The 9,755-nt window shown below is 48.5% G+C and overlaps 1 protein-coding gene across 1 annotated transcript; it reads right to left on the bottom strand.

Moving 5' to 3' along the window:
* Positions 1 to 20: 20 nt before the first annotated feature.
* On the bottom strand, positions 21 to 9,581 carry LOC133341740 (torsin-2A-like). The gene is made up of 6 exons (XM_061550404.1): positions 8,775 to 9,581; positions 7,819 to 7,950; positions 6,066 to 6,340; positions 4,257 to 4,423; positions 2,607 to 2,734; positions 21 to 1,815 (listed from the first exon to the last, which is right to left on the bottom strand). Exons 1-6 carry the CDS (start codon positions 9,022 to 9,024, stop codon positions 1,571 to 1,573), a joined length of 1,197 nt encoding a protein of 398 aa, XP_061406388.1. The 5' UTR covers positions 9,025 to 9,581; the 3' UTR covers positions 21 to 1,570.
* Between the last annotated feature and the right edge of the window lie 174 nt (positions 9,582 to 9,755).

A 9,755-nucleotide genomic window follows, 5' to 3' on the forward strand; every position in this document is an offset into this window, starting at 1 on the left:
AATTTCACCAACATTGCAGGTCCAAACGTAGTGTTATCTTTATTGTGGTCGGTGTGCAATCATGAGTGACCAGCCTGAAACCATCAATTAATTTGAATCAAGTACCGCTGTTTAATCACAGGCGGTTTCATGGAATCGAACTCAGAATCCTAGCGGCGCTCTCACCCAGACCTCTGGGCCACTGACCACTTTCCTCTCTGGCCATGCAAGCGTAAGCAGAACAGCTGAGGAAACAATGGCAATTCTCACCAAGAGGCTATCCCACAGACTTTCAAGAACTGTCAAAACAAATGAGCAATTTTATCTAGCAATTTGTGGCGCAACGGATTGTTATTTCATTTGTTTTTATCCTTCTATGGTACTACGATGAATAAATGTACGCGAAAGATATAATTTCCTCAAATTCATCGTTACCCATCGCTTTCAAGTTAACCAGAAACATCAACTTTCCATTCAAGTATATTAACTTTCCTTTAAACTAAAAGCTAAACTATTAAACATTTAACTTAACCAGGTAAGGCCCACTGAGCTATAAAGTTTTTTCAAAAGAGATCTGGCCACAAATGATAGCTCAATGAACTGGCTTGTGGAAATTTATAGCAGCCAAATACTCGAAACACATGTTTCTATATGTAGGAGAAAAATCTACGCGACCAGTGAGAGAGAGACATGCAAACTCCAAATATACAGGCGCCAGGGTCGGGATCGAACCCACGGCCTTTTGTATAACCAGGCGAGGTAGTTCACATCTTGCCACAGAGGCGTTTTGTTGCATTGCAAGTGTATAAACTACGATACCCTTATGCACCAAGTAATCACAGTAATTGATTCAAGTTTTAGCAATGCGATTTACTAAAAACATTCAAGCCTCAATGAAAGAGATGCACCTTTAAACGTTATCGTGCTCATAGCCAAAACGGCAGCAATAAGACTTTCTCCTTAGAGCTATGCAGCTCTGCCACTGGTAGATCACAGCAATTAATCAGTCAAGAGCAAATTTTATTCCAACACCTCAGGTGTTATTAATACTATTTTCTCTGCTCCAGTTGTTCGTCATCACAAAGTGTTGGTTCATCAGAGAATTGGAGACACTGTGTCGTAGCGATGCAATGCACATGCAATTTCACCCAAGTTCAAATCCCATGTCGTGCATCCAACTTGCAGAACACGCGTTTGCTCTTCCGAGTTCTCGACTGAATGAAGGCGCTGCAGAGTAACAGCGATGGTGGCAGGAGAGAGATTTATTTTTTTGAGCTGCCGTTCCCGGTGGTGACGAGTCTACTCCGACAGTGCGACCGTTACGATCGAAGAATCCTATTGCTGCTTACACTTGCTTTCATCTTCACAGCGCGTGCTTTTGGTTGAACGGAGAATCAGTGACGTGAAGTAGCGGCGATGGGGGTCATTTAGCCCCGGTTTAAAATCCCAATCCTGAGTTGCAGAACACACATCGTCCGTCGCCGAGCTCTCGATCGGTCAAAGAGGTTGACCGAGCAACAGCAGCAACATCAGTCGATGAAGTTGTTGGAGAAGAGGTAACAGCGACGAGGTGGGGAGTGGGGGGGTGGGGTCATTGGTGCATGAACAGCGCCGCCCGCTGGGCCACGTGCTTACAGCCGGCGACGGCGAGGAGGCCCTCGCCCTGCGGCCAGTAGGCGAGCGAGGAGGCGAGGCGCCACACGAGGTCGGGACTCGGGTGACGCCCGCGCGCCAGGAACTCGTCGCACACGCACAGCTGCACGTGACGCGGCTCCAGCGGCAGGAAGACGACTGGCGTCACGAGCCGGAGCAGCGGCGCGCTCTTCGCGTCCTCACCTGTTGCAAGCGGAAGCGACGACCCCCGTCAAGACTCGCAGGGCAGCGGAAATCCCAGGCCGGTGTTTTAAAGATTAGCGTCGCGATGTGCGTATGCATGTATGTTGAATTTCTTTCGCGCCGTACGTAGCCAACTGTGCTAATCGGAGTTGCTGGGGAAGGACAACAAACTAAACCACAAAAAACTGTTCTAAAAAAATGTGTTTTCAATCTGGATTTAAAAGTGCATGGCTCTCGGTGGCTTCCTAACATCGTAAGGAAGATAGTTCCAGATGGTTTGCCGAAAGCCACTGCTGTGAGGATGGCCGGAGTTCGCGTAATGATAGTTTATGCTCCTTGACGAGATGTGTTTGAGTTAACCGCACCGGTCAGTTCCGACTGATGAAGCGGGGGGATGTCAGGACTGGTTCAGGCACCATCTCACCCCGCCGACTGTTAATCGTGAACGGCAATGGAATTGACGTCACCGGGTAAAAAATATCGTAAATATTGCACAAACATAAATTGACGTTACACTTTTTTGAACGGCACGGAATCATTAACGTCCACTGTGAAGTGGACGTCGCGTATATTCTTACGGTTAATAATACGCCAGTGGGGCTCTAACCGCAAGCCTCCGAATCGAGCGGCAAAACGTGCCACCGCCGCCCGCCAAATCACGGCCCCATGCATATTTCCTCCTCCAAGGCAGCGTTCACCGCAGAGGTGGCATGTTGCCCACGCGTTAATGTTGTGCCACATCCCGCAGTGGACTGAAGAAGGACCACGCACGCACGAGAGACGCCATTTACCGAGGTGCTGTCGCATCGTCTGCCTTAGTTTGTCCGGCAGCTCTTCCATCGTTATCTCCGCTCGGCCCCTTCCACTCTGCAGCACCTCCAGTGTCCGCGTATTAATCAACGATGTCCCGATGTTACTGCTGCACACAGCCAGACGAACAAAAAATAACAACCACAACGTTCAGTTGTAAATGTTGTGGGTTTAACACCGCTGAACTAGTAACGAATTGGCATGTTTTGTTTAAGTGACAAACCTTACTAATTGGCTGTGTCGGGTTGTGGCGGGTTTAACAACATGTTTATATTTACACGATCTGACCCAAAACATCTCTGTTATGAAAAAGAAACTATTTAACTGAACAATTTTATATTTCACCAGGTAATGCCCACTGAGCTATATCGCTCTTTTTCAGAAGCAATCTGGTCACAAATTATAGCCCAATGAAATGTCTTATCACGTGGAAATTTATAGCAGCCAAAAACTTGTGTTTCTAAATGTGAAGGGGAAAATCTTAAGACCCGGAGAAAAATCCACACAACCACGGGGAGAACATGCAAATTCCAAATATACAGCTGGCTTCAGGGTCGGGATCAAACCCATGACTTCCTGTCCACCAGGCGAGGTAGTTAACATCTCGCCACCGCGGTGCCCCAAAATAAACTGCTAACACATGCAATTATTATAACCGGCCCTTTACAACTTCAATGTTTCACAAGGTGAGGACTTGAGAGACCAAGGCAGAGTAGTTTGCATTAGTGACAGTCACCAAAATGCCAAAAGTGAAACAATGAAGAAAAAAAGAAATCAGAAAAAAATTAAATTGTCAAGCGAAACATTTTAAATATTGTACAAATATCAATTAACGTTTTAAAGTTTTATATTAAATTCCCTGCAGCTCGATTCAGCTCTGGCATACTATTTTTGGACTGATCAGAGTAAAATTACAACGTTAAGTAACAGATACATTAAGCAGTTATATTATGCTCATTTATATTCTGGGTTATTTCAGTAAAGTCACGTAGAAAGGAAATAATAAAAATAATAAATGTTTTAGTTTTTTATGTTTTATTTGTATTCTTTTTTTTATTTCCCTTCTACGTGACTTTACCGAAAGAATCAAGAATATGAATCCCTGCAGTCACGAAAGCTTTAAATCGAAATTTATGCTCATTTAGTTATCTACTCTCAGAGGTGAAGACAAGCAACAAGAGAGAGAGAGATACGATTTCCACTTCAAACCTTATGAAGAAGATCACGGGTACAAAGGGCCGAAAGGAGGTTTCTCCGCAGGGTTGACGGGCTCACTCTTCCGTGATCGGTTCAGGACCTCGGTAACATGGGGGGAGCCTCAGAGTCGAGCCGCTGCTCCTCCTGATCGAGAGAAGCCAGTTGAGGTGGTTCGGGCACCTGGTAAGGATGCCCCCCCCCACCCGGTAGACTCCCCCTGGAACTCTACCAGGCACGTCCCACTGGGCAAAAACCCCGAGGCCAGCCCAGAAAACGTTGACGGGACTATGTCGCTCGGCTGGCCTGGCAATGCCTGGGAATTCCCCAGGAAGAGCTAGAGTCTGTCGCCAGGGCAAGGGAGGTGTGGACCACCATACTCAACATGCTGCCGCCGCGACTCTCGCCAGGACAAGCGGATTGAGAAACGAACGAACCTTATGAAGATGAACAAGGCCTTTTTGTAGGCGCTCTGTGGGGTATCCAGAATGTGCAACAGCAGATCGTCCAACAGCCCCACAGACAGCTCCTCCACCGAGTCCACAATGAAGAGCGAATGTTCGCAGACTTGCACCCCCTCCAACAGCAAAGTCTCCAGTCTTTCCTGTAGCAGGGGAGAAGATAGAATTCCACATCACTGCACTGATTGTTTGGCGATCGAGCACTCGCCGGTTCACACTCGACACATGCTCACAGGCCATCAGTTGTCCCCTTATCACTCTTCGATTGCTAATTTCCATGGCTACTATTCTCCTGTGAACGACACGTGTTGATTCCTCCACCCGTGTTGAGGACTCGGTAAATTTCCGTGAAATAAAATAGTATAGGCATATTCAGTTCCTGTTAGTAAATAAAATGGGAAAGACATTTTTGAGGATTATGTTTTAAAATAATCTAATCGTGGGTGGGTAATGATAATTACTTTTGATGAATCTCGTGGGCAATTACAAGGGAAATTCCACCACGTGTCAACGATGATGTTGTTTACATGCGGTGTTACACAGGCATGTATTTATTTGTACATTAACAGGGAGTGTGATTAACCGGCACATGTTGGACAAGTTTGGCTCATGTGTTCGTGGTAATCGATTTCAATGTTGACAAAGTACAATTACCTAATTATCTTGGGGGACAACCACCCCACAAATACTCTTGCTGTTGGGCATGTAACAGCGATTCTGCCCCCATAGCAATTAGAATAAACGTCACAATTCCACGCGAGAATTAAGTCTCTCTTGTTCAACGTTGACTCTCTCGGTTGCGCTGCACGTGGTCGCTCGTGAGTTTGACCTTTGACTCAAAACACAATCATGGGGAACACCGACCTCCTCCTGTATTCCTGCCATCCACCCCCTGCCCCCACCCTTGTCCCCCCCCCCACCCCCCGCAGGCAGCCCCCTATGGATACAACACACACCAACGTACGGCGCCCATGCTTCTGTTTCACTTGTCACAATGTCGGTGTCCACTCTCTCTCCCATACGTTTGTACATCTCCGTTATTTTGAAGGCCCATGCATGACGCATTTCCACTTGACCACATGTAATTGTGTGTAATGGTTCTCAATTTCTGACTGCTGTGTACAACTGTCTGCTCCATGAATCAATTAGTACCAGGAAGCATGCACACATTTGCATATCGTTTGCGTGCACAGTGAGTAAAGGATTCCTTAGATGATGCACGATTTGATGCATACATTGCGAGCAAAATAATTTGTAATCGTTGGTACTGTTTATCAGCTTTAGTTGTTTCCGCTCCACTTCGACGTCGCAACACATCATTTATATTGTAAAGATAATATTATTACTTGCAAAATTGTATACATGTGTTGCTTGCGTAAGAATCAATTAATCATAATTAATTCTCATGTATATGACACGCGTCGAATCAGGTACGTAAGAAAAGATTGCAATGTACGCATAGGATATGCTTGCTTTAACCAGATTCCGTTCCGATGATGTACGTGTAAGCATGTGTACAACATCGGAACGGAATCGGAAGTAAAAAAAAGTCTATGCGGGAGGGCATGTGGCGCAGTTGGGCGCCAGCCATCGTAGAGTGCGGTCGTGTTGCTACAGTTCTATGTGGTGAGTACAATGTATTTAAAAACAGCGGCGCTATGCCTCTCTAGATACAATTTACGCTAACCGCAAGCGGTTATAATTCATTTTAATTGATGGATCGATTTTAAAACGTTGCATCCCTGCTAGCTATAGCCGACCTGTGCCGAAACACCCCTCTCTCACCCGGTGCGCGTGGCGATCCTCCGTCCCCGAGAGCAGCAGGCTGGGCACTACCGCGTGCACGCACTGGCTGCTCATGCCGTCGCTGTAAAGGTGCCGAGCGAGGGTGCGTGCCGCGTGCGACTTCCCTGTGCCGCTGCCGCCGAACAGCATCAGCAGCCGGGGCCCGACGTTCGTGCCGTCCCTGCGCGCCAGCGAGAATCGCCACGCTGCCCTCTCGAGCGAGCTGCGCGCCAGGTGCTGCCCGTGGAGCCTGCGGTGCAGCTCACGCCGCAGGCCTGAAACGGGCAAGGCGAACAAACGTCAAGACAGTGGGCTTCTTTTTTTTTTGGTTCTTTATCTTGAGCCCCACTTTGCAGCCCTGTTTATTTATTAAGGTCCTAATTTTATTTCGTGAACACGGTGCTGCTGCCCGTGCGGCCTGCGGTGGAGCTCACGCTGCAGGCTTGACCGCAACGGCGGGGAGAGCAGCGTCACCGTTCGTTGTTTGGCCATTTCCATGAATGAGCGTTGGGGACATGGAGGGGAAACTGGAGTGCCCGCAAAAATGTATGTATGTTGATTTCTTTCTCACCGTACGTAGCCAACCGTGCTAATTGGAGGTGCGGGGGAAGGACAACAAACTAAACACAAAAAGCAGTTCGAAAAAAATTTGTTTTAGTTAGATTTAAAAGTGCATAGCTCCAGTGGCTTCCTAATATCGGAAGAGCATTCCAGACGGCCACAGAAGCGCATCTAAACGCGCGCGATGCAGTGACCGTCATTGTTTGATGGCTAGACAAAAGCCGCTGCGAGGATGACTGCAGTTCGCGTGATGGTTTATGCTCCTTGACGAGATCAGCAAGGTATTGTGCTTCATTAGTGTAATGAGTGCGACCTTATAATGTTTTCGTTCAGCAACCGGAAACCAATGCAACTCGGTGAACTACATGCCTCGGGGGGGGGGGGGGGATAACACTCAAATCTTTTAAAATTTGATAATTGAATCAAGAATACGTACACTGCCTTCCACTGCCATCTTCTGGTAATCTTGATTCTCTACAGCCATTTAATCAATATGTGCATCTGGCCCATCTAAATCAGTGGCAGCCAACCTGAGAGGTCGTACACCGCAGAGATGGAGCCATGAATTCAACTCGTCTGCAGGTGCTAGATGGTTCGCTACATCACAAGACGGTGGGAGATAAACTATTTATAATTTAACGGTAAAGCCCACCGAGCTATATAGCTTTTTTCAGCAGCGACCTCGTGACAAATGGTAGCCCAACGAAGTCGCTTATGTAGAAATTTATAGCAGCCAAATACTCTAAATGCATGGTTTCTAAATATGGAGTAAAACCCAGAGATAAATCCACGCGACTACGGGGAGAACATGCAAACTCCAAATATACAGGCGTCAGGGTTGGAATCAAATCCACCACCTACTGCATATGCCAGGCGAGGGAGTTAACATCTCGCCACCGCGTCGCCTGATGTCGACAACTCGGAAAGGTCAACATCCAGCAGAGGATTGAGCACGGCTGATGACAGGTGGAGAAATGTGATGCCTTAAAGACACCGATACATTGGAGACATTTGAAAATGATGGAAGTCGACGCTTAAAGGATTATTAAACATCAGGAAATGGAAATTGTCACCGTGGGGGAACGTAAAATATCCCCTGGCTGTGGGAGGGGAGTTGAATGTAGTATTGATGGGGATGTGTCATCCCCCATTGCTCGGTTGGACTTGTTGAAGGCGGCAGCAGCCGTGTCACCTGGCAGGTCGGACGTAATGCGGCAGTCGTGGTCCAGGCAGCCGAGCAGGGTAAGAAGGCTGGGTGCCGGCAGGAAGCTGGGGTAGGTCTCCGACGGCGAGGTTCGCATTTCATTGTCCGCCAGGACCTCGACTGTGGGATTACAGGTGGGGGCTTGTCAAGAGGGCCAAGCAAGCAGCACGCTGTACTGATTTACCGTATTCAACGGATTAATAGGATGCACCCCAAACCTGTACACAGTAGTTATACACATTTGGCGACACCCCCACCGGATTATAAAAGTCCCAACTTTTGCTTTAAAATACACGAAATGAGTGTGTACAGTATCAATATTCGGTGAATATGTTACGATTAAATGTCATTGGTTTACCCAGAAAAATAGGATGTTTGGCCAATTATATTCATCGGTGCTTGGCATAATACGCAAGGCAAATGGAATAATGCTCAGTGAAAGTCCACACACGCGGGGGGGGGGGGAAACACTAAAAAGCTCTGCACAGCTAGATACAATAAGTGTGGTCGATACCAAGGTACAACCCAACGTACTAAATGTTCTTGCGCTTGTAGATAAAGCACATGGGCCAAAGTTCTCTCAAATCCACCCCCCCCCCCGTTCATAATTACCAAACGAAAGCGTGCATTATCAGGCGTTACACGTGGCGCGTTCAACGCGTCTGATAATACATACATCTTGCATTGTGCGGAGATGATCATCATGATGACGATATAGATCACAGATCCGTGATTTTGTGATTCACACCCATGATGCTACGACGAGTTAAGTGTAACGTGGCAAGCCACTCGTGATAATGACCAGCTTAGCTTACTATACCAGTGCTTGTACTCGTGATGTTATAAGTGGGTTATCAGTGGTGCTGTCATACTATGATGCGGTACAAAGCGATGTTAAGTAGTGGCCGATTAAAACAAAACCACAGCGATGTTGCGACCGATACCTGTGATGTTGTGGCCACGAATTTGGCAGCTTCTCTCGTCCACGCAGTCCCGCGCCCCGCAGTAGAGACGGCTGTAGATGACGCCATTCTGGGGCACGGAATTGAACCAAGAGGCCACAGCTCCCGACCAAACAGCGGGGTCGGTCCAGGCCCAGGTGGGGTGTGGAGCTCCCGGGGTCGTGGCGCCAATTGCCGGGGGGTTCCACAGGGACGGGAGAATCGTCAGCGCCAGCAGCGCACGAGCAGTCATCGCTGCTGCATGCCCAGCATGCTCCTCCTAGTTCGGGGGGGGGGGTTCCTGGAATTCCGAATCGAGCGTCGGACCGTCGGCGATCTTCTGGGACGTCTGTTGTGTTGTTGTTGTTTTCCGCTTCGGGGGGTGATTGCTTACGCGTGCAATGTTTCGGAGTTCTGGCTTCGGAGGGAGCCGTGGTCGAAGGTCGGGCTTCAGGGCCCAGGTTACTGGTGTCGTCCGCCTTCCGTGGGTGCGAGGTCCGGTCTTCGAAGGAGGCTTCTTGGATGCTAAATAAAGAGGGGGGCTAAGCGGCCCGGCTTCCGTGATTAAGACCACACGGAGCTGGAGGGCGATAAAACGGCGCCCCGGGCTTTTCGCGCTTGAAGACAAACTCGAGCAGAACTTGCGTTGAGCTTTGGGGGGGCGGGGGTGGGGTTCTTTCGTGATTCCAGCGGGGATCAGGGAACTGAAGCCGGCACTAACCAGTCTACGAGAGAAGCGATTCGGGGGGCGATTGAAAAGTCTCCGGTGGCGAGCGACAAAGCCACCAACCACCTCGTGGCACGCCCACGTGCTCCTGACACGCGAAGCTACTTCCGCAACATCGCGGAGAAATGTAGTGCGGCGTCACCGCGTGTTTCGTGTTTTTCCCCCCCAATCTTTTCGCGCAATGACTAACAAGTGCTATTATCGACCTTAAAATAATTAGGGTGATTGCACTGCGCGGGAGTGCGGAGCAAATTGAG

This window comes from Lethenteron reissneri, chromosome 12, assembly GCF_015708825.2.
Source record: "Lethenteron reissneri isolate LAM-NWPU_2019-01 chromosome 12, ASM1570882v1, whole genome shotgun sequence".
Lineage (NCBI taxonomy): Eukaryota > Metazoa > Chordata > Hyperoartia > Petromyzontiformes > Petromyzontidae > Lethenteron > Lethenteron reissneri.